The sequence below is a fragment of the Rhagoletis pomonella genome, unplaced genomic scaffold (assembly GCF_013731165.1).
Source record: "Rhagoletis pomonella isolate Grant_MI unplaced genomic scaffold, Rhpom_1.0 Rhpom_scaffold_00009, whole genome shotgun sequence".
NCBI lineage: Eukaryota > Metazoa > Arthropoda > Insecta > Diptera > Tephritidae > Rhagoletis > Rhagoletis pomonella.
The window spans coordinates 3,425,782-3,452,231 of record NW_023458563.1 but is presented as its reverse complement, the minus strand read 5'-3'; the positions used below and the strand labels follow the sequence as shown (position 1 = coordinate 3,452,231).

At 37.0% G+C, this 26,450-nt stretch overlaps 1 protein-coding gene across 1 annotated transcript in view; it reads right to left on the bottom strand.

Annotated features, from left to right (window-relative positions):
- LOC118745547 (paired box protein Pax-6) overlaps positions 1-26,450 on the bottom strand; it is a 484,830-nt gene that overhangs the window by 318,078 nt on the left and 140,302 nt on the right. Inside the window, exon 3 of the mRNA XM_036479010.1 lies at positions 8,544-8,769. Coding sequence (XP_036334903.1) covers positions 8,544-8,769 — 226 coding nt within the window. The remainder of the gene's footprint in view (positions 1-8,543; positions 8,770-26,450) is intronic.

Sequence of the window (26,450 nt, the reverse complement as noted above, 5' to 3'; positions counted from 1 at the left end):
GCTAGGATTTCGTCTGGGAGTTTTGAGGAGCAGAGATATATGAGCATTGGGTCCCATCTTTCAGTGGAAACTCCGTTGGCTTTCAGAGTAGAGAGGCAGTTATTAATTGTCGTTTGAATTTGTTGAATCGTTTCACCGTTTTCTGTGTGTGCGGGCTGAATGTTAAAGAGAGTTTTAATTTGATTGTCAACGACAATTCTACGATTTTCGTAGCGGGATTTGAGTGCGTCCCAAGCGAGAGCAAAATTGAGATCATTAAGGGCATAATTTTGAATAAGGAGAGCATCGCATGTTTTTTGCGTCTTCTCATCTGCATTGCTCAACTGGATTGCTTCGTTAGCTGCGTCTACCAGGGCCAGGTATTTGTTGAGGTGCTCCAGGTATGTTTTCAGTCCTGCCTCAGTGTGGTCCGTTTCGCTAATGCTCCACCACTTCTCGCAATATTTGTCCAGTCTCGAAATTTCATAAATGAATTTCTTATGATTGTAAGCGATTTCATCTTCTTCGGCTTGGGATTTTGACCTCGTTCTTATGCCTTGCTGGGTGTGAAGGGTTTGGGGTTTTTCCTGCTTATCTTCTGCCATAATTAGTGAGTTGAGGGGTTAATATGCGTGTATAAATCGATTCCTTGAGACTTTGAGTAGGTAGAGAAAATATTTGGGTGTGTGTGTTTTATTATATATATGTGAATATAATTTTTGTGCGTATATTATATACCACACTATATTGAATATATATATATATCTATAATTTTGCTCGGCACTGTCTCTGGATCGTTGCTATTTTTCTGCTCCTTACTGTCCTGTCTCAGCGCATCTGAGTACAGTAACCGTTTATAATATTGGTATAGGAGTATACGTGTATATATATATTGTATATACCTTGCACCCAAATTTTGTTTGCTAGTGCAGTTAGCTCAGCTTATGTATACACGTTTGTGTGTATGTACGTATGTAACCCACTAGCTGTGCGATGCTAGTGCAAATAGCGAATAAGCGGGAGATGCAAAGGGAGGAAAATCACTGTGGAGTTGGAGCAGTATAAATATGTACACGTATATATGTAAATACGTATATGGTTAATATATATGCCCGGGTAGGGGGAGATTTAGCGGTCGCTTGGCTTATATACCCAGTAGTAAATTGGGGAAGTATATTATACGTACGAGTGTACTTTTTGGAAGGTTTTTTGGCGGCAGTTAAATATATGTACATATATATGTATATCTAGTGTTATTTCGGGATTTATGTACGAAAATATGTATTTATACTTAGCGGATATTATTTTTTGAGATTGTATAGGGCAGTAGGGAAAAGCGCGGGAATTTCATATATAAATGTTAATATAAATTTGCGCAAAAATGAGCGGTAAATCAAATTGAGGGTTCTTATTTTTACCGTCTTTGGGGTCCGCTAAATATATATACGTATATAAGTGAGTTAGTTTAGCGGTTTTTTTTTAGGTTAAAATCAAATGCGCGGGAGTATTCGCAAAAATTTATGTGTTCAGCGTTTATGTGAGGGCGTTATTTGATGTACGATATATGAAGAGGGGATGTTTTCATATACGGTTTTGGGGAAATCCGCTAAACTCTTTATATAAATAAGTAAATTAGGCACTTACTTTGGCATTCCTCTTTTTTTTATTACAAACCGCTGAGAGTATTTGTGTGTGGGTGCTGACTGTGCTGCTATTATTGTTGTGCTGTGCGACGTCTTCTGGGCAACTTGCCGTTGCTGTTGCTGGGCGGTTGTTTGGCGGCTTTTATGTGGCTACTTGCTGTTTTTGTTGAGCGGCTGAGTTCGTCTTCTTGCTACGGTTGTTGTTGCTTGTTGGCCAATTTGTAGACGGGTATGGCTTTTGTTTCGCACACGTATTTTATGCCAATTTTTTTTTTTTTTGTTTTATGTTTTTGTTATATGTATTTGCAATTTATTCCTTCACGTATGGCCAAATTTGTCTTGTTGTGTTTTGTAAATTTGTTTAGCCTTTTTTTCTAACTTAATGCAACTGGCACTTGTTTGTTTCGCTTTCTGTGTATGCACTTGTATATGGGTGTGTATATACCGAAGATTACGTTTAATATTTTTAAAATTTTAAATTTGTTTTTATGAAGATATAACTTTTTTTGTGTTTTAATGCCACTATTGCAGTTTTATTTGTTTTAAGGTAAGTTCTCTTTTTCGTTTTCTTTCAATTTGTATTTTTCTTTATTTTCAGCGACTGGTTTTTCTGCACCCCAAATTACGCAGGTAAGTACTTATCTCTACGCACGTACAGATGTACATACATATATGTAAATATTTAACACAATTTTTGCGACGCACCGAACTTGCACCCGCTATTCACAAATAAGGATTTTTTTAATTTTAGTTTTTGAAAAAATGAATTTGTTTTATATTTGTTTTTCTATTTATATAATTTGCACTTACGCGCGCGAACCACGGGATTGCGTTTTTTTGTTCTCTCGATTCTTTAAGTGGGTTTCGGCACCATGTTCACTTTCGCGTGAATAAAAGGGGTTTACTACTTTTTTATAGATATTTAAATTTACAATTTATTCAGGTTTAATTTGCGGATTTTACAATTTTTCTTTCGAGTGGACGACCGTTTATGTAGAAGGATAGCGAACGAATAAACTTAAAGCTATTGCTTGGCCATTACATAGATATCAGATGTTTGTTCTTAGGTAAGTATTAATTCATTAATATAGTATAAAGGGTAAGTGCAAAATATATTTCCTAATATTTAAAGCTCGGTTAAATTCGGACCCATGTCACACATTTTTTTACCCTTTGCCCTTAATTTAAAATCGAATACGAACAGAGAAAGGGGCAATCAAAATGCGATATTTTTTGGTAAATCACGATTAATTATTTACGAGCTAGAGCTCTTGTTAAAAATCGACTATCCAGCTATTCGATTAGTCGACTAGTCGATTAGCAAATTTTTTTGTCGGTTGATAGTCGAGTAGCAAATATTCGATTAACCGCTCGCATTCGACTAACTGTTCACTTTCGACTAACCGCTCGCTATCGAGTGTTCTGAAAATCGACTTACCGAAATTATTCGAATAGTGACAACTTTTCACCATAAAATTATTATTATTAGGGCGGTTGGGTTTTATCAATAAGCATAGGTATTCAAAAAATATAAATAAATGTTTACTTAAAGAAAACAACTAGTCGACAAATCGAAAGTGAACGTATAGTCGACTAGTTATATGTGAGCGGTTAGTTGAAAAAGTCGAAAAGAAACGGTTAGTCGATTAACAAGTAGGGACACGATATCGAACCGAAAGTATCGATATAGTACAAATTTAAAGTACCGCTGTAAATATATCGGGTACCCATTATTATCGGCATAAAAAGAATCGATATTCCCAATATCTCGATTCAGTCTGAACCTTTCCACGAATTCTGCGTCTCTCAGAAAGATATTATTCATTCTCTCTCTATACCGATACACTCTAGGAACGTTTCGTTTTCACTTTCGGAATCACTTGACCACATATGTACAGCAAAATGGTATGCTAATGGGAAAATACTACACTAAACTGAATCTACTCAGCTTTCGAGACAGGTAGAAAATTGTTTACAATTGTAGAAAAATCCGTAACACAACTGTGTTCGTTGTGTTACAGAAACAGACACAATTGTACAAAAAGTTCAGTAATTACAAGTGCGCCACATGTAACTACAAGTTGCTATGTGTTACAAAATATCTACACTTGTTTAATTTATTTGAACTATTGTAGGACTTGCAGCGCTGTTACAGGCCCCAGGTCTTTTTACACAGAAATCTGATAAATCTGACATATATATAACGTCTGATATTTAGCGAGTTTAAATGCAAATTTTGTAAAAATTTGTTGTCACTGTATAATCTTCTAATTCGTGCAAGCGAACGGTGCAGACGTGTCGCGACGGAGCGTCGCAACTGATTTAGCGCGTTCTAGAATGCTTTATATCGAAAAAATCAAAAAAAGTCCCTTTTTAATTAATTTATATGTAAAAGGTCCTGATCGCTGTTCTTTCGCGAAAGTTTACAAACCGAATGTAGAATATCCGGTCGGGTAGAGGTAGCTAAATACATCAATTCCCCGATCAGCGACTGATACTCCCTTTTATCCACACGTCTGCACTTTGCGTCATCACAGCTTACTTGGAATCCGGCATTTAACGGCGTAACTACAGTCAGACATACCATACTGGCTCAATAGATAAGCAATGTATTTTCTTTGGCCAAGTGTAATTGCGCCCGTTTCCCCTTCACGCTGGATCTCCAATCCCAGAATATATCGTAATTTTCCACCTTTAACCAAATCGAATTCGTCTGCGATTTTTCCTTTAATCGCAGCTACGTCCTCTAACCGCGCCTAAGTCGTCTTCATATACAGCTATTATGCTATAGTTACCGTTCTCGTGCTTCGTACATACGCAAGGCTCGCTGACGCATGACGAATACCCAAATGACTTCAAAACAGTGTCCAACTTTGAATTCCATTCGCGCCCGCTTTGTTTTAATCTATATAGCGCCTTATTCAGCTTCAATACTCGGTGTGGAAACTCTTCGCAAACAAACCCCTCAGTCTGTGTCATATAAATGGCTTCGTATAAACCGCTATTTAGGAATGCTAAAGATATGTCCATTTGGTGCCAATGCAACTCATGCTCACAACGAACCGCCGCAAACCTTAACACCGGTAAAAACATTTCAGTGCAGTTCACTACAAAGCGCTGACTGCACCCCTTTCCCACCAAACGACTCTTAAAGCGTTGAACACTGCCATCTGCGTTTTTCTTTACGTTGTAGACCCACTTGTTGCTTATGACATTTTCACCAGGAGGGACGTTCATCAACGACCAAGTTTCATTCTTAACTAGGGCATCATACTCCTCCTTCATGGAGGCCCTCCACTCTGCTGCATGCTCGCTCTTCAACGCCTAGCTTACGGACTTTGGTACTGTATGCGCCGTTCATTCCGAGGACGACCACGGCTTCCGCTGCGTACTAATTTTGGTCTGCCCGGACCGTACCGCACTTCACCTGCACAATCGTTGTCTTCATCATTACCTTCACCTTTAACTTCGCCTCCGGACTCCTCCGCAACGTTTAGCGCCGATTCACGCTCAGCATTTTGCTCGTTAACATCTGGGCTAACAACTTCATTTCCAAATGATGTGATATCGATTTGTTCGCGTTCGTGACCAAGGTATACATTTTCCATGAAAATTACATCTCTACTAGTAATCACCTTCGCCTGTTTGGGTTAAGATGCGTTACTGTAGGCTCTTTACCCGTATAAACTTCGTACGGCGTTTTATTAGCCAGCGCTTTTGTTGCTGCTCTGTTCCGGAGGTAAACTGCCGTCGACACCGCCTCTGCCCAAAAATCTTCGTCCAACATACTATGCGCCAACATGCTGCGTGCCATCTCAACGAAGGTTCGATTAGCTCGTTTGGCCACGCCGTTTTGTTGAGGTGTGTACGGGGCTGTCAACTGGCGTTGTATACCATTATCAACTAAAAGCTTTTCAAACTCTTCGTTCAGGTATTCACGGCCATTATTGTTTCTCTACATTTTGATTTTCCTATCACTCTGTTTTTCTACCATTTGTTTAAATGACTTTAACGCAGCGAACACCTCACTTTTTGCCTTTAAAAAGTACACAAATATATACCGGGATTTGTCGTCGATGACCGTGAGAAAATACCTGGAGCCGTCAATTGAATTCTTATTCATAGGGCCACACAAATCATAGTGCATCAGTTCGAGTAAGGTTCTTGCACGACTTCTCGATGTTTGGGCAAAAGGCTTAACACAAATATTGCTCTTTGCACATGTTACGCAATCACTTTTATTTACATTATTTGTAAACTTTAGGCAGTGTACGAGTTGTTTATTTGACATTTCACATAAACTATCAAAGTTTAAGTGGCCGAATCGGTTATGCTAAATCGTAATTTCGTTCTCTTGTATCGCACCAAAACATTTGTACGTTTTTCTCTTATACACAAACAAGCCACCAACTTGATGCGCTCTTATCAATACTGCTCCCTGCTCGTCTTTTATCACCGCTTGATTATTCTCAAAATTTACGTCTAATCCGTGATCACATGCTTTGCTTACCGACACGAAATTGCACTTCAAGTCGGGTACATGCAAAACGTTATGTAGTTTAACTCTACTGCTCTCAGTTTGCAAGCTAACTTCACCAATTCTGTTCGCTTCTATATACTTGTTTCCCGCCAATTCAATTCTCTCTTTACGCTCTTTATATGTCACAAATAATGTCCGGTCACAGTACAGGTGTGCAGCTGCACCGCTATCAATGCACCACTCATCTCTTTTTAACTCGTAAGGAGAAATATAAGCAAGAACAGCGAATAATTTATCATCTCTATCTCAATATGCCCGAATTTTCCGCAGTTAAAACATTTACCCCCGCGCCTTCTGTCGTTGTTGTTTCCCTTGTGGTTACTAGCAGGAATGTTTTGGATATTCGTTTGCGCCACTAGTGCATGCTGCAAATCTAGAATACCGGTTTTATCGCCGTCGCGCCTGGCCCCCTCCTCGAGCAATTTAACTTTTAGTGCAGTTAGTGTAGGCAAAGTATCTTGAGACTCGATTGCCACGACGAATTTCTCATACGATTTTTGGCATTCACGCCGTTATACAATGCTTTACGTGATTCACCTGTAACGGTTTTATGCATAACATAATGCTAGCTAATGCCTTTTCATCCTTGGTGTCAAATGCGACTGCCTTTTCATTCTTGGTGTCAAATGCTACTGCCTCTTCGGCTGTAATATTTTCGCCTTTCACAAGTTTTCCACTGGTGATTGCCCATAAGTCTGTGTGGACTAAGACGCTCCTCCAGCTTATCAATCCAATATAGTCCGGTGAAACTCATTTTGATTTTGATTACTCTCAACTTTACTTGTATGTACTTCTTTTCAATTTTAACTTTTTGCGGTCTGGGCCCATAACCTATCGGGGGTTATGGGACTTACTTACTTGCGAAGTGCGATTGCTGAGAAAAGAATAGACGGAGCTTATAACTTAAGCCTACGAACGTTTATTTGCGAGTGAATGTAATGTTACACATCTACGTGTCTGCATAGCTAACCAACAAAGGGAATGACATTTCGAAGAAACAGTAATGGTTAATATATCATGTTGCTTAATAATTCTTACAACCAACAATATATAGTAAAATTTCATGGGAAATATTTTCGTAGAATGTTTTAACCCATTAGCTCCCATCTGTAAAGGCCGTTTTGACCCTTTCTTCAAGAAACCCCACAAAATGCAAATTTGGAAGTTTGTTAGAGGATTAATATATTCTAGAAAATTATTCTTCGGAAAATTTTACTAGGGGTCTTCTCAGGCAAAAATTTCATGCCACCAATGTAAAAGTCTCTATGTATAAAATTAAATCGCCAAGAAGGTATAACTCAAATTTCAAAAATTTTGTTTTTTGAATTTAGTTTGACTATTATTCCTTCCTGGCATAGATTTTTTTATTTAAATTTTTTAGAAATCTACGTTGGCGGTACAAAATTTTTACTTGTGAAGACTCCCAGTAAAATTTTCCGAAGAATAATTTTCTAGAATATATCAATCCTCTAAAGAACTTCCAAATTTGCTTTTTTCGGAGTTTCTTGAAGTAAGGGTCAAAACAACCTTTTAAGGCGGGAGCTAATGGGTTAAAATGTTCTACGAAAATATATCTCATGAAATTTTAATATACATATATGTCTTAACCTTTAACTTCGCTCAGACATATATTTTAACAATTTTTTCACTTTTTTGAAAACTACTTAGGCCAGGACATGAAAACTTTAGTAAGCCATAAAACAAAAATACGAGCTAAGTTGTGCAAATCCGTCGAGTGTTTTTTTACTGGATATTTTTACTTTCAGAAAATGTTAGCAAAGTCCGGGCTGGTTTGAATTGTCATAAAATTGTCGCACATTGTATAAGATAATGGTAGTAAGAATTGCAACAAGCACATCATTTTGACGTTATGGTGTCCACGGCGAAAAATTCAGCTATCGCCCTAACACCACCTTATTGAATTCGTCTTGGAACTGCTTTAAGCTATTACAAACAACCGTTATGCGAACAAATTTATAATACACTGTGCACAAATGCGCTAGCGTATAAAAAAATTCTCCAAAATATTTTTGCGGTATTCATCAAATATAGACGAGTTGGTGTTTCTTCTGTGTAGTGTAAAAAAGTGTAAAGTTGCGAAAGATAAACCCCTTACCTGATTTTACAAAAAGGACACCACGGAATATCTAAGTAATATTCAATCTTCGATGAAATTCACATTACCTACATATTCACATCACTTCTAAATTAAGGACATAAACACGAACCCGTCATTTTGTACCTCTAGTCTGAAAGGTTTTGTAACCATAGACTTAAATAAATAAATATGAAATGAAATGAAATAAAAATGACACTGACACAACGTCGAACCAGTAGATCATAAATTCATAACAAACTCTAAAAGGCTTTTAGTGACTTACCACGTTTATGTAAATCATCACGCACTATTTGGCCGGATAAATTCGTTACTGTTGGTGTGGGTGGCAGGGCTAGATGAGCCGGTGTTGCATTACCGGGATACCAGGCCCAACCGCCTGATTGTCCATTGAACATGCGTAACTTCTCGTACACGGATTCATTTTGTTGTTGTGCTTGTTGTTCTTTCTGTGAGGCTAAATTCCGCAGAACCCGATTTATCGAGGAAACCTGTTAATGAACCACATATTAGTTCGATGTCATTAAAAGAAGTAAAGTTATTAAGCCTACAAGCTTTACAGCCCAACCTGAAACTCGTATAAACGCACGGCATTTCTTTACGCACTCCGTCTAATTTGCTTAACTGCTTCACCCTAAATTGACTTCCGTGCGTTTGCATTTGATTTTACTGAGCGAATGGTCGAATAAAAATCTCACGCAAAACAAAAATTGGAAATTGAGTTAAAGCTCAGTTAGTCTAGGCTTAACTCAATTTAACTCAATATCACTCAATACATCAGCTTAAGCCAGATGCGAAAATATTTTTTATTTTTTTCACCTGTTTCAAAGCTTGCTGAATACAGTAACAAAACCGATTATTCCGTATTGAGCAATATCCTGGAAGTGCTTTATGGCTTGACAACTTAGTGAGCATAAGAAGTCGCGACCTTCAAGGGCACTTGATGCTTTAAAAGCATTCTTTGAGGATCCCGTCCAACTCACGGACAAAATGATACTGAATTATGCTTCAGCAAGCCCTAATAGGTAATAATTCCTGAAAAGAGCACTTGCAGAGTCTGCTATGTGCTGGATGCATGCTCGAAGATGGCAATACTGAGCCCAGTGTCAGGCTGCAATAAACTTTTCCAAAACTACATATGTACATCTAGACTTATGGACAACCGCAAAACTTGTTTGAACCAGCTATGCACGCATAACAGGATCACCTTTTGGTGGGTACCGGACCATGAGGGTTTTAGTGCCAACGAAAGAGCTGACGCTCCCGAAAAACGTGGGTACAAATGGTGCCCATATATCCACTCCATTTCTATGCTCCATGAAAAGTATACACAGTAGAGCTCCTAAGGGAAAAAGCAATCTCTGAACGACTTCTGAATTTTAGTCGAGAGCATCTGAGAACTTTCACAGGCTACCTGACAGGGCTACAAATGTATTATGCGATCGTCTCTGTCCAGGATCTGGAACATGACACCATCTAAAATGTTGTTTAATTTCATAAATGGCATAAGGTTGAATCGAACTTCTATGGGGTTAGCACAATAGGTCGATGTTATTTCCACAAATAATGATAAAATCTACTCAGTTTAATAATAATAATAAACAAAAAATTTGGTCTTCATTACGGAGAATTTAACTTAATAAAAGTATGTTCCAGCGTTATAAAATATCTAGTTCACAAAGCACCCTTTTTTGTAAAATATCACCCGAAACAAAACCTAGTGTAGTTCAGGGCTGGCGAGTCTAAGGCACGCGTGCCATTAATGGCACGCAACAAAATAATTTGGGCACGGTATTAATTGAGGACTCAGTTCCCCAATTACTAGAAGTAGTATTTACTATCTAATAGACACAATTTGTTTCTCGTTTAAATTGGAGATGAAAGCAAGGTCTACTCACACCCAAGAAAACACGTCAGAAGAGCCAAAAATACAGACAGTAACAAGGTGTATAAACAAGGTGTGATTGACAACTCAGATCGGCTCTCTTTTAAGATCTATGCCAAAAATACAAACAAACAACTCACAATTTATAAAATTTCTTTTCGATTTGATTTAGGATGGTTCTTATGAGAGCAATGTCAAATTGAATCACAATTTGTTAAATACATTTTGCACAGTAACCAACAACCCACCATGCAAAACATGAGAAATAGGCAACAATCGTCAATGGCAACAAATTGGCGACTCACCGATTTATTGCTGTGGTGACAAATCGGCAACATCACTTCGTTCATGTCAATTTTGAATAAAAAAGTTCTCAAAAATTCCGAAACTTATGAATATGGCGTCAATAGTATTGGCCAAAAGCGTCTAAATTATGCCCAAGGACAAGATTGAAAAAATAGGAAGCCTCACAGCGAGAAAATGAATTAATTCCGATTGTAAGTTGCAATTTGGTATACAAATGAGGTATTAAAAAGAATAAAATTATTCCAAATATCGCCTGAAGCGATAAGAAAAGGACTCATTCAGATAATAAGAAAACGACTCGCCCAGGCGAGTTGCCTTCGGCGGACGTTTTAGAGCGACCGGTAATAAGAAATCGATTCGATGGCAATATTACCGGCAATAAATTTGTTTCCGAGGGCGACACGTTTTCTTATTACCGGCAACACAAATTGTTTGGTGGGAAAATCCACATAAGACATAAATTCTCATCGACGAATTTTATAAAGACTTAAATTTATTATGTATCCTGATGTGACTTCACTTGATAAACTGAACTTGTTTAAATTTGCTAATACAAAAATTTTGGAAGCTTGGAATTTAATTCCAGACATTTAGATGTCTGCAGGAGCTGGCGTTTGCACACAAGGTACACAGATACATTCAAGAGACGCTTAATTCATTTTTTTTTTGAATGTTTTCACGATTTTAGTGTCAACCAATGTCTCCAAGAAAGGTTGGAGGAGTCAAAGAGGTTTTTGGCACGTCATGGCTACATTGAATAATTTTTTGGAAATAATGACACGTGTATGTACAAAGGTTTTTTTTTCAAACAAACGTTATGTTCGTACTTAATGCACTTATCTATTAACAGCTTCGTTATTTATCATCCCATTTTAAAAACCGAACATGTTTAACATGTGCTTTAAAATGGTGGATGTACACTGAAGGAAAAAATATTAAAATTATTCAGAAACCTAGTTGATCTTACTATAAACGTCAACGAAAGTACTGTATATTGGTAAATATTCAATTCAATTACGCGCATATTAAAATTAACGCGTTCGTCCTGAAAAAGCATCCGTGAAGTGAAATAATCAAGATGAAATCAAAACAAAAATATTTAAATTGCATGTTGTCTTCAATGGAACTCGAACCCTGACCATATCTGGATATCAACAAATTGTGGCAATCATCTTTGCGCACTCAGCTACAGCCAGACATATAAATATTCATAAATAAAATACATAAGTAAATCCTTGAATAAAGCATGAAGATTTAATGAAGTATACGTAGTTTAAAACGATGATCGTAGCATTATTTAAACACATAAACACATAAAGAAAAACTTTATTAAAAAAATAAATAAAGCAATGTTGTCATTTTAAAAAGAACTAGTAAAGCCCCGTTGTCGAAATTCGACCACCTCACTTTTTCATACACCCTCGCTTTGTTTGTGGCGATTTTAGGTCCATGAGAACCTTTTGAACGTCCACGTAAGTAATAGTATTAGGTGGAGTGATATCTTTTCCGTTAAATAATTCTATAATTCATAGGAGCAGTAGGGAGGAATAGATTTGTATGGGATTTCGTTAGCGTATTAATATATAGATAGTAGATGGTGAAACCAAAGCAGGCATTCATAGGCTTATACGGAAATTGGAATAACTCGGCTCTGGAGCCACCTATTCTATTCATTGAAAAATCATTGATTATCAGGGTGGGCAAAAACTCGAAGTTCGAGCGAGCGAGCGAGCAAACTCCTACTCACTGCCTCGCAGGCAACGAGGAGCTCGCAGCTCGTACTCGTAGCAGCAATGAGGCGAGGAACGAGAAGTTTGGCTTGCTCGGCAAACGAGCGAGCGCTGCTTGTTTGCTCGCGCTCCTATTAAACGAGCGAGGTTGTTGTGTGTTGCCTCGCTCGCAGTGCGAGGCGAGTAGCTGTCTGCGAGTGTCCGAGTGTATGTTAATAATTGTATGTACATATGTACATACGTTATGTTCGTACTTAGTAACCTTATCTATTAACAGCTTCGTTATTTTTCATCCCATTTTATAAACCGAACATGTTTAACATGTGCTTTAAAATGGTGAATGTACACTGAAGGAAAAAAATATTAAAATTAATCAGAAACCTAGTTGATCTTACTATAAACGTCAACGAAAGTACTGTATATTGGTAAATATTCAATTCAATTACGCGCATATTAAAATGACCGCGTTCGTCCTGAAAACGAATCCGTGAAGTGAAATAATCAAGATGAAAACAAAATAAAAATATTTCATTTGCATGTTGTCTTCAATGGAACTCGAACCCTGACCATAGGGCGGGTCAATTTGTATGGATCGATTTTTTTCGACATTGTTCCTAGCATATTCGGATTCTTCATAAAATTCTAAGAAAAAAATTCCTCCAGACCATAGCTCTAAAGTCAATTCCGAGCCTGCGCATTTTTAAAAGAAGATATCTTATATATAAAAATGAATTACTGTCCGTTAGCCTCGCTAAGACTCGAAAACAGCTTGACCGATTTGAGAGTTACCACCTGTTTGAAAATTTCAATATAAGTAAATTAATTACATAAATTAGATATTGCACTATGGGTGTCAAAAGAAAGAGGTTATGAAGGCTTATAGGCGAAAATATTTTTGAGAGGGGTTGCCACCTGTTTCAAAATTTAATTAAATGAAATTGATAAGATAAATTAAATATTGCAATATGGGTATCAAAATAAAAAGGTTTAAGAAGGCTTACTACTGAAAATATTTGCCACCGAGTTGCCACCAATTTCGAAAATTTAATTCAATTAAGTTAATAAGATAAAGTATGTATTATAATATAGGTGTCGAACGAAAAGTATTTGGGAAATTATTGGTTAAGAAATATTTTCTATAGGCCTGCCACCTACCTGAGCGATAAAACCTAAAAGCTATACCCGCAAATATTTTTCAAAGCTTTTGAGGCTCGCATCAATGTGGTATACTGTAACTCCGTCAAGTTAGTGTTTATTGATGGGAAACAAAGTACTATCATCAAAGAACGTAGATAACAAGAAGGGACAACTTGTTATAATTGTGGCGAAAGTGCGCAACAGGGGCGTGCCTTCTCTTTTCATCCAATCAGAAAACGCACTGGGGCAAAAGGGAAGGCACGCCCCTGTTGCGCACTTTCGCTACAATTATAACGAGTTGTCCCTTCTTGTTATCAACGTTCTTTGCTATCATGTTTGGCAATGATATCACCCCATCGAACAATGCACTTAGCCTCGATATAAAAAGAGAACAAAAGCCGAAGTATTAGCCGAAGCAGTTCATACAAATGTTCCACAATTGAACTAACAAAAAAATATGGCCTACGACTCTTTTATAGAAGCTGTGGACACTGGAGTAAAATTTAAACAAAAAAACAAAACCGACTTCAATTCTCATATACAAATTTAAGAGTACCGTTATTTTCTTTATGGCCCAATTATCGGATCTACACTCAATTAGTAGGAGACTACCTCTGAGGAACCACCTTTCCTTTCAAAAAGAATTATAGAAAACGCATAACGTAGTCCAAAGTTATGCGGTAATATACATAAAAAAATATTCCGACGTATTGATAAAATATGCAGATTAATTTAATAATTTAATAAAGTGTTACGGATATGTTTTTTTAATACAAACCTGTGCATGGGAGTTTATTGATACGAAAAATTAATTTCTGATATCTATTTTTTACTACAAAGCAAATTACAAATTTTTTATTATTGTAACGGGAGAAGTTACTGTATGTATTTTTTTATATGTACAGTGTCGAACAAAAGTTTTGGCACAGTAAATTTTCGCATTACATATATGCAAAGTTTTTAATTTATTTCCGATAATTTTTTATAAAAACGTAGTTCATACTACACTAAAACACATAAAAATCAAATGTGTAAACTTTGTGAAAAACTCAGGAAAATTCAATAAATCTGCATACTAATTGGCAATTTCATATTCAGATTTTCAAGCAACTTCAAACTTGCACTTTGATAAACTAAAATTGAATGGATTATTAAACTGCATACTTGGAATTTTTCTAAAAAATACTTTGCCTATATTGCGAAAAATTTACTGTGCCAATACTTTTGTTCGTTACTGTAAGTAAATACACCCTTAACTTTAAAAAACCAAAAAAAAAAAATTTACAATATTTCAAAATTATTTTTCGAATCATAAATTTTTTTATGATTAACAATGTATTTATATTTTTTTCTTGGTTTTAGATCCTTTTTGCTTTCAACACGAGGTATCTTTTCTCTAGTTTCTATTGTTATAGCCATAACTCCCTCTCTATTTTTATCAACCAATCAATCAATTTTATAATTTTTTTGCGGCATTTTTCCTAATTGCAAGTAGAGCTTTATACAACTTTTATAACACCAAATGTTTATCAAGCTTGGGATTTTGTGTTATCCGGGCAGGCTTATTAATTTAGCCAGAGAATATGTTTTCTTTATTAAGTTTACCCAGTTACCCATTATAAACTATTACTATTGAAAGAATACGCACATGCGACGACTCTAGCCATTGTATGTCACGCCATTGTATGTTCGACTCAAAGATTCCCAACATTTATGAACTATTAATGAAAGCTTAAAACTAATTGTACTGAGTACATACTAACTAACTAGCAGTCTTTTCCATTTACAACCAAAAATGCCTTTACTTAAATTCAAAGGTTTGTACTTTCGTTTACAAAATCTAGAATGTATTATACATCCATAAGCTTTACATAAAGTCATGCTGTCATGAGGTATTCAATTACAACTTACACAGCTCTTTTTTTGTAATTAATAATTTCTTATTCTTATTAATCATATTTGTAAAATTCTTAGATCTATACGTATAACTATATATATATATATATATATATATGTATGTATTTTTTATATTTATTTTTGCCTCTTCCCCTATCCTTTAGTCGTATATTCTCACCATACATCTCTAGAGACACTTATCAATACTAGTGTCTTGTAGGAAGTGTAACAGCTCCCTGAGTATACCAAAATCAAATTTAGAAAATATTCCTTTCAAGGAATTATATGAACTAAAAAAGCTGAAATTGTTTCTGACGGTGGAAAACCTTGGACATTCAAAAATTAAATGGTCGCTCGTTTCTCTAACCCCACATGGCATACAGACGTCCGTAACACCTCGTTTGAATTTGCTGAGGAAAATACTCCCATAAGTATGCCCACAAATCAACCTGTTTATAAGCTTAATCTCATATGCTTCAAAATTACATTTTTTATCCCTGAACCATGGTGACTCCGTAATTTTTCCTTCATTTTCAACAAACACCTTCCCCTTAGTCTGACACAGCTCCAAGAACTCTGCCTCCCATTCCCTCCAAATAGTTCTGCGAATCCTCCTTAAGCCTTCCTCAACAGTTAATTCAAGTTTCAAATTCTGACCATTAGAAGCAGCCTCCTTGGCCGCAGCATCCGCTTTTTCATTATAACCAATTCATACATGACTCGGAACCCATATTAATTTCACACTCTCGCACTCAGAAATATACAACAAGTTATGAATCGATGCCACTATGTGATTGTTCGTGTGCTTTTTGTCTATTAACCTTAGAGCTGCCATGCTATCAGAGATAATGGCAAAATTCTTGCATTTAGTCTTTACTAGAACCGAGACTGCCTGCCTAATGGCCACCAATTCACCAAACGTTGACGAAAAATCGCCTGTTATGTTATATACGAAGTACATATTCATTTGGGGATCATAGAAAGCACAGCCAACCACCTCGTCAGCAACCGATGCGTCTGTGGCATCCATCAGCTCCCTACATTTGGATACAAAAACACTCTTGAGTTGCTCCACACTATAATTTTTCTTGGTCATCGACAGCCCCGACAACTCTACCGACGAATCCGGGTGCCTGCGAAAACCGACATTTGTACCAATTTTCTTAAAAATTTCCCTTTGTTTGTTAAAGACAAAAAAATAGCTCGACTTCAGTCCACTTTCACACATCAGATCCTCCCTGAGGCGTCCATTTTTTAGCCACTGTCTACTCAGCTCCTTGGCCGTCACCCATTCCGCCCTTTTCAGGGGGGGTAGCTCACCCGCCAACGCATATCTAATGTGCACCGGCGCACTTGGAGGGAGCCCCAAACATCGCCTGAGTGTGTCATTCAGAATTAATGGATTTTTCGGTTGAAACCCCAGGATGCATTTGCATACGTGGTACTCGCATATTCCACTTTACTTCGTACAAAAGACCTATAGAAGTTTAGGGCTACATTCGGACCTAAACCACTTTTGATGGGTGTCAAATTCCTTATGAGATTTTTGCCTGGGCCAGCAACCTTCTTGACCCTTCCAATATGCTCACTCACAGAGTTGTAAGAACTAATAGTTCTGCCCAACCACTTAATAGAACGGACCTGCTCAACCTCCTTTCCATCCAAACTAAGCGAGAAAGAATTATGCCTGAAACTATTCATACTCATAAACTTTGTTTTCCCGACATTAATACTGAGGCCCAAATCCTTGCATACATTGCCAAAAGCAGACAGCTTGCCCTCCAGTGCACTGACCGCATCCATTTCCGTGTTCCCCCAGCACATAATAGCAAAATCGTCAGCAAACTGATAAATCTGTGTGCTGTCCTCACTAAAGTTATGAAACCCCGACATATATAAATTGAATAGTAGAGGGGAGAGACAACTTCCCTGGGGTAGCCCATCATATACCTGCACCGAATGGCCTCCAAAGACCAAAGTTCTTTTTGCCAGAAAATTTACTATCCATTCCCGGATATTATCGTTTACGTGTAAGTTCTCCATCCTTCCATTGAGTTTCTCTATACTGACACAATTATACGCATCCGCAATATCAAGAAAACATATAAAAACCTTCTTCCTGTTCTTTTTCAGCTTGCTTGCCCAATACAGCACCTCATTCAGACACATCGACGCCGACTTTCCCTTTCTATACGTATAGCACCCATCCGGGAAGGCTCCGTTCGCCTCCGCCCATTCCATTAAACTTTCTTTGACAATCATATTCAAACTCTATACAAAGACCGAAAGTAGGGAGATCGGTCTATAATTTTTAATGTCACTCAAATCCTTATCCTGCTTAGGTATCGGTACAATTTTAACCATCCTCCATTCATCCCTCATCCTGTTCTCCATAAAATGCCTTTCCAGTTCACGAACCAATGCTACCTTCGTAGCTTCCGGAAGCCTTGCAATCATATTAAAGGTCACCCCTTCAAAACCCCCTGCCGACTTCTTTTTCTTACCTAGCATCCGATTTAACACCTCAACCGAAAAATTTACACTCACTCCTCCTACGTCACCTCTTCTGGCATCACTGTTTCGCGCCCCACACCCAGGTTGCTCTACGACCTGACTTTTCAAAAAACTCAGATATCTTTCCTGATCCTCGCTGGTCCAACTTGTCACCACCTTCCGGTTCCCCTTAAAACTGCTCACAAATCTCCAAGCGTCAACTGAATTCGGGCAATCATTCAACTCCTCAATCCTGGCCTTGAAACTTTCTGATTTTTCCTTTTTGACCGCTGCCTTCCATTCTTCTTCTAAACTGAGTAACCTTTCAAAGTCCAAGACATTACTAGTCAGTCTTGCCTTTTTCGTATCGGCAGCACCTTCCATTTAAACAGACAGTTAGAATTAGTAAAGGATAGGTCTAACACCGATAACCCCCCAGGACAATTTTTATTTATAGTATAAGTTGGATTACCATCATTGAGGCACCTAAACTGTGATTTCCTGACAGCATTCAGAAGGACTCTCCCCTTCGGCAGATCCTTCGGGCTCCCCCACATCCTTGTCTTTGCGTTGAAGTCCCCCAAGAGCATTACGTCCTCACGGCCCTCCAAAAAAGACATAAGTCGACTTATCTCGTAATCAAACAGGGACCTGTTTAAAGCAGGTGGAAAATACGCAGATACAATAGTAAAATTTTTAAAAAGATTTGTTGTTTTCACCACAACAATGTCATAAAAAGAATTATACCTAATTTTTGAAAACGTATATTCTTCCTAAAGCCCACAGCTACACCTCCGTAGCCATCCGCTCTAAATTTAGAAATAAGATTAAAATTCATTAGCTTATGCCCTTCCCTTATGTCCCCAAGAGAAAAAACCTCCTGAAGTACTACTATATCAACATTGTTCTCATTTATCAAAAATCTTCAAAATTTCTGTTTGCTTTAAGACTCTGACAATTAAACTATAGTATTTTGATCGTCATTTTTATTTTTATCAGTTACTATTCTGTCATTTACACTTGTTTTTATCAAATTGCCTAGAACCTTTAGAATAGGCTCTTCTGCGTCAATCCTGAACTTAGTGACCAACTGACTAAGAAGCCTTTCAATTTCCGTTACCCTTTCCCATTTGGGCCTCTCAAAAACTGGCACACTCCTCCCCTTCACCCTTTTCTCCTGAACCATTTTCACAGATTCTTTACCCTGACTAACTGCCATGCTGGCTACATCACTATATCTTTTCCGAGTGAGACTTCTGTTCACTATCATATCATTGTTCCGACTATTTTCTTGATTGCTATCCATCCGCCTGTTCTGAGCCGGAAAATCCTCATTGAAATCAGCCAAAACAGCAAAACTATTTCCCTCCAATACATTCCTATAATTGTCAAAAACTTCGCGTTTCGATAATTTTTTCACCGTCATTATTTCAATTATCTGCCTCTCCCTCTCCCAGCTGGGGCACCTGTCCCTGTTATATGAAACGTGACTGTAGCTGCCACACAATATACATTTAGGATTTTCACTATTACACTTTTCGGAGCATGACTCCCCCTTGCCACAGACTATGCATCGATTTCTAGATTTGCACGATAATTTCGTGTGCCCAAGACGTCCACACCTATAGCACTGCTTAGCCCTTGGGAAAAAATGGTTCACTTTGAACCCAACACAGTAAATCCTAACCGATTCGGGGATCACATTTCCCTCAAAACCAATCTTAATAGATAAGGTCGGTACAAAGTTGTCCTTATTATTCGGGTCCCTTCTTGTTATCCTATAAACCGATAGTATAGGAATGTCTGACTTAATTCCTTCAAAAATTTCCTTTTCATCAAAATCCAACGGCCAATGTTTATGAGATCACTGTTCGAAAAACTTGCATTCGCATCACTGACAGAGTAGAAAAAAACTTTAAACAAAGATCTTCCAATGGCTAAAATGTTTTTTAGCCCCTTCACATTTAGTTTACGTATCTTTCCGAATAGAAAGAGGCCATGAGGACCACCGCCTCACTCTTGAAATCAGCATTATACTTTGGACTTTCATACTGCATACGAGTATCAGGGGCATTAGTACCACCTGCACGCCCTTTATTTGGACCCAAATCACATCCACTTGCACTAACCTCTCCAATATTCTTCCCCACAACTCCACCACTGCTCTGAGGAACACCAGCATCACTGCTTTGACAACAAACCACACCACTACTCTGAAAACCACCCTGGTCACCACCAACGTTTGCAACCGTACCTTGTATAGCTGAACTTATTGAGCTGGCTGCAGCTGTACTCGAATTTTCTACGCTTATATTCACTTTGTCAGACTGTACCACGTTTGGATACGTCCCCCTTCTAACCAGAGTGCCACTCATAGGCGGCAATTCATCAAAACTCTTATCTTCACTGGAGTCACTAAACTCCTCAATCAAATTATTTGCATTCGCCTTATACCTTTTTCTTGAACTTGCAAAACCTGATTTAGGCTTTTTCTTTACCCTACTGGTTTTGCCCGACTTGGCCTGCCCATCCTTTTTATTAAAAGATGCGCACGCCATGTTGGACGCCCTCCATTTTGTAATTCACAAACCGCTGTGCCCAAGCAAAAATTTTCCACCGAAAAGAAACTTACCCAGATACGCACAAATGCAACACCCAGAAAGCTGCTATCAACCTTAGTCAATTACACAATCACCCTGCAGGGAAACCGCGGACTAGTGAATCAAATTTCTAGTTCCGTACTAGGTATTTATCGCCAAAAAGGAACTAGTCCGATAGGAACTAGATCCCCACCAGTCCAAAATCGGCGAAAAGTGGTACTTTTAAGAAACTAATTTTTCAGTTTTTTTCACTACAAATCTATATCTAAAGTGACGAATTTAGAATTGGTTCGGAACTATAGAAAAAGGGATGCAGAACGAACTAGATCCTATTTGTCGAATTTAAACTATTTCGGAACTATTGAATAAGGGATGCAGCGGGGGCTTATTTACTTTACATAGATATGTGTTCGGCGGCTTTTTCGTTCAAATACGCTTCTATTCTGTGCGTCGCAGATGCTATTTCATAGTTTGGTAATACAAAACAAAGCTTTGTGTTAACATATTAACATCTTGGGACCGTCTGGAATCTAACCAATAACAGCGATCACCTCTGCAAAGTCAGCTACAGCAATGTATGTAAACGTACATTTCGTACAATCATTCAAACATATTTAATTTCAAATTGAAAAAAACGTTTCTTTGAAAATAATGTAAAATCGCACACGACAGAACTGAAAGGTTGAAAAATCATGATACTTTTTTCTTTCGTCTGTCGATTTTAGAACTGGTTCGGAACTATAGAATTTAGGACTAGTTCGGAACTATCGAAAAAGGGATGCAGCGAGGGGCAATTGACTCTTCCTAGGACATCGCCATGTTAAATTCGCCAGTTGCTTGCATGCAAAAGAGATTTATCGCGAACCAGTACTAGGTCTAAATGTATTAGAAGCGCCCCAGTTCAGAACTAGAGACTTTCCCCACAGGGCACTTTACCAAACTTGTATAATCAGATAAAAGCACAATTTATAATACACAATTAATTTATTAATACAATTAAAAGTAGTCACCGCTGCGCTTTAGATGAAAGATTCAGCTGCTTTTCAAAGTTGAACAGCTCACTCTCGAAGCTCCTACGCAGGGTATGTATGTATATACATATCTGCATGTGCGTATACAATCCTTTACTCGAAATTCTTATATATATATAGATTGGCGCTTACACATATGTTAGTGTTTGGCCGAGCTTCTCCTCTGATTTGTGGCTTGCGCCTTGATGTTGTCACACAAAGCGGAGGGACCTACAGTTTTACGCCGACTCCGAACGGCGATTGTATTTTTAATGAGAAGCTGTTTTTCATGGCAGAAATTCACTCAGAGGTTTGCCATTGCCTGCCGAGGGACGACCGCTGTAAAGAAAAAACCTTTTTTCTATATTTTTTTCCGATGTTGCTTTGACCAGGGCTTGAACCCAGGTGCTGCGGAGTGGAAGCGCGCACTGCTTACCACTACACCACAGCGGCCGACATCGAAATTCTTAGTTGATGCAATTTTTATCCCATAAATTTTTGCTGACCAAACAACCCGTTTGCCTGTCTAATCTGCTTGCCTTATTTGCCTCGCTCGTCTGCTGCTACAAATGAATGCCTCGCTCGCAACCAGTGTTGCCAGTTTGCGGGATTTCGCCCTTTTTCGGGATTTTGTGAATAAAAAGGGCGAATGGGATTTTCTATCGAAAAACGGGATTTTTTGCATACCATAACAAGCAATAAAATTTAGTGAGTAATGGATAAATAAGAAACAGCTCATTTACTTGAAATTAATTTTAAAGGCAAGTTTTTGAGTTATACGGAAAGTAATTTGGAAAAATGTACAGTGCTTGAAGTTAGGAAAACGTGTGGGGAATTCGGCAAGTTGTGTATTTTAAATATATTAGAAAAACTTCGAATAAATAAGGCAGTTCACGGTGCCATATGTTTGTTGTAAAAAACTGGAGATTTCTTATATCGAAATTTAATGGATATATGTATGTATATAGTTTTGCAATATCTTTCCATTATTGTTATGCTAACTGCCAACGAATTTTTTCATTGCTTACTGAGATCAAAATGAAAAAGATAATCAGATTAAGCGAATAAGCATGAGAGGTGTGAGATCGAAATAAACTTACCCACTTAGATGGGTATGCATGACCTAATGACAGTTAAAACAGATAGTAACACGAATACATAAAATCGGAAGGAAACACGAGCTATTCAGAACGAAAAATTACACTGAAGATGGCACAACGCCGAAACAGGTTTGTCTCCAAACCAAATTTGACAAGGGATGACGGAAAATCGTTCCATAATACATCATACTCCTACCCTGTCGGAAACACAAACAACCAAAAAGAAGTTATTCATATAATTTGTCAAATAACGTATTTTACTTTATTTTTATGAAGAAACAAAATACAGCGATGTGACCAAACTTTTATTGTACATAAGTAATTTTTAAAACATACATACATACTAGAGTGGTTCAAAAAAATTTTTTTTGGAAATTCATAAACCCTACCTCAAATTATTGTTATTTGTGATAAAAAAGGAGAATCGTGTTTTTTTATTTTGATAAAAAGTTTTCTTAGAGGTCGCGCTGGTCGGTTTTTTATAAAAACGCTGATATTTTCAGTTTTTTTTACTTTTTTGACGTGTTAAAATGCAGCTAAAAATTTTTTATATATAATTACTCTGGTATTATTGGGGGATATTTCCTTAATTACCTACCTGTCTTGGGCAGTTAGAATGGGCCTAGTGCCCGAAAATATGCTTTCGAAAAGAGACTAGTAAAATTAAAACGTTGATACTGAACGATTTACGCATTGTCATGGGTTGGAACTTGTTACCAGGGAGTTTCTGGGGTTGCTAATTAGGGATCTGAAGCCAGTTTTTCGAAATGCAAAATGGCGGATCCAAAATGGCGGTCCATTTTTTTTTTAAATGATTGGATTTGTTCGAAACCCGGCACTCGAGAGCTTTTGTGGTCACCGATTACGAATCTGAAATAAATTTTTTTAAATTCAAAATGGCGGATCCAATATGGCGATCAAATTAAAAAAAGTACTAAAATTAAAACGCTGATACTGAACGTTTTAAACATTGCCAAGGGTTAAAACACGTTTCCAGTGGGTTTCTGGGGTTGCTAATTACGAATCTGACGTCAGATTTTCCAAATTCAAAATGGCGGTTAAGAGCTTCAAACAAATCCAATCATTTTTTTAAAGTTGCTCGCCATTTTGGATCCATTTAAAAAAGTGACTTCAGATTCGTAATCGGCGACCACAAAAACTCTCGAGTTCCGGGTTTCGAACAAATCAAATCATTAAAAAAAAAAATGGACGGCCATTTTAAATTTCGAAAAACTGACTTCAGATTCCTAATTAGCAAGCCGAGAAACCCCCTGGTAACAAGTTCCAACCCATGACAATGCGTAAATCGTTCAATATCAACGTTTTAATTTTACTAGTGTCTTTTCGGGAACTAGACCCATTCTAATTGTCCAAGACCAGTGTGTAATTAAGGGAAAGTTCCCCAAAAATACCAGAGTAATTATATGTAAAAACCACATTTCAAAAAAATAAAAAAATGAGGACATCAGCGTTTTTATAAAAAACCGACCAGCGCGACCTCTAAGAAAACTTTTTTTTTTTAAATAAAAAAATACTTGTCTCTTTTTGTATCACAAATAACAATATTCTGATGTAGCGTTTATGAATTTCCAAAAAGAGTGTTTTTATAAACCACTCTAATACATGCATTGTTCATAACGGTTTCAATATTTGAAAAAAGGTGTGAGATAAGGTGTTTCTATACTAATATGGTAGACAGACGGAGTAAATTAATTTGAATTAATAAGCATAAATGAAAATTAAAATTTTACCCTTACAGACGGCAGTAATGCGAATAAACCAGCCGCAAGGTCGTGGGTTCGAGTCCCACGGCCAGTATACTATTTTTTATTTCTTTTTCATTCTTTTTTTATAATTTCTATATTTTTTTTACGTTACTTTCAGTTAGTCGTTGTTGAATTTTTAACAAAATTAATTTCTAAAAATTAAAATTAACTAATAGTAAAATAAGAAATGTGATATAAAATAATGCAAATGAAAATAAAATAAAGCAAAAATTAAACATATAAATAAAATAAAATAAAAAATATAAAATAAATAATAAAAACAAAAAATGTTTCGCAATCGCTCCAACCGAGTATCGAACCTGGCAGCTACAGACTTGTAGCTCGCAACTCTCACCACTCGGCTACCGCGTACGCAAAACTCGACTGCTTCGTTCGCTTACTTGTACAAAAGACAAAAACTGGCCGTTTTTACCAGTGTTGTCATCGAAAATTCCCCGGATCCGAGTTAATTCCCAAAAATTTCGTGCATTTGTTCGGCTGCTTATGCTCATTTTAAAGAGGAAAATGCATGAGTTAAAGCAAATTAAGGCTCGTTATGCAAATAATCGAGCCCGTTTGTCTGCCGTATAAGACAATGATCATTTAACAGAAACTTCATAAATTCTTAAACCAAATTTCCGCCAAACAAAGGAAAGACAAAAAATGTATGCGATTTTAAAAATGCTATGTGGAAACAAACACAATGACATGGGTAGTGTTTAATGCCCAACGGAGTGGTTAAAATTTTTTCATTTATTGCCTTGTTTTGTTTTTGAACACAAATGAGAAAAAAGTTTACGTTTTACTTCAAAATTAACTTCTATTTTAAGAAGTTTAATGCCGAATTTCCACTATGCATTGAAATGACAAAAAATGTAAGCAATTTAAAAAAATGCAAGTTGGAAATGAACTTAATGACTATTTTTTTCACAATGACACGATATTTTTTAATGCCCAACTTTGTCATTTATAATTTTTACCATTTAATGCCTAGGGGATATCCGGCATAATGGAATTTATTTTTAGATGTATAGATATATATTTTTGGTAATTTTTACCATTTAATGCCTAGGGGAAATCCAGCATAATGGAATTTATTTTTTAGATGTATATATATTTTATGCATTGCGGACGTTTTTTTACTTTTTTGTTTTGTTTTCGTTGACTCTATATTTCACTTAATTACTTTTTAAAAAATATATAAAAAGAGTTATCAAGGGTTGAAAGTTTTTTATGAAAATTTGCATAAAGTTGGGAACTAAAAATTTTTCGAGTTTTTGTTGTATTATTAGCCATAATTTTCTATAGAGTTAATTTCAAGAGGCTTCTCTGAGGAGCCCTATAGTCGGATGGGAAAGGCCATTGAATTCATTGGTCTTTGATTTCCCATGTACTTTTTTTTTGTATCAGTCAAAAATTCAAATTTCTTTATTACGGTTCCGAGTATTTTGATCTCTTCGCAAGACGATAACTGTATATTGTTGGATATAATTGTAGGATGGCAGTTGTGTTTCCGACAAATGTGGATGAGTTTACTCTTCGTTCGTGACAGCGACGCTCCTGAGTAGTTACACCAAGTTAGAATGTCATCAAAGATGATATTCAAGTCTATTGTTGGGGTTCTTTCTTTTTTCGATTTAATTATAATTTTAAAATCATCTGCGTATGAGCAAAATTCTATTTCTTTATGCAAGGCTAGAGTGGAGCAAAATTTGTTGAGGAATAAGATGACAGATAATGCAGATCCCTGGGGGATACCATTGTCTACTGGCATTGGGTCGGAGCAGTCGTTGCCTACTCGGACAGTGGTTTTCCGTCCCGTCATAAAATTGAGTACATACTTTATGATTTTGGGTCATACTTTCCAAGCTATAAGCTGGTCGATTATTGTGTGCAGGCCGATTTTATCATATGCTTTTTGGAAATCCAATGATATAATTGTTAGGTGATTTCTGCAAGAGAGACTGTTTGCAGCAGGGTGGTCTATCAAAAGTAAACTATGTGCTGTAGATTTATCTCTCTTAAAGCCCATCTGTCGGCTATCTAGAAGTTTGCTGTTTGTTACAAACCACCATAGCCGATTTGCAACTATTTTATCAAGGATCTTAGCCATGCATATGTTGAGGGAAATAGGTCTATAAGATTTGGGAACAGATTTATCTGATTTCGGCTTTAGTATTGGTAAAATAAGGCTGTATTTGAAAGTTTGGGGAATCTTGGTGTTAAAAATGGAGTTATAGAGGTTCACT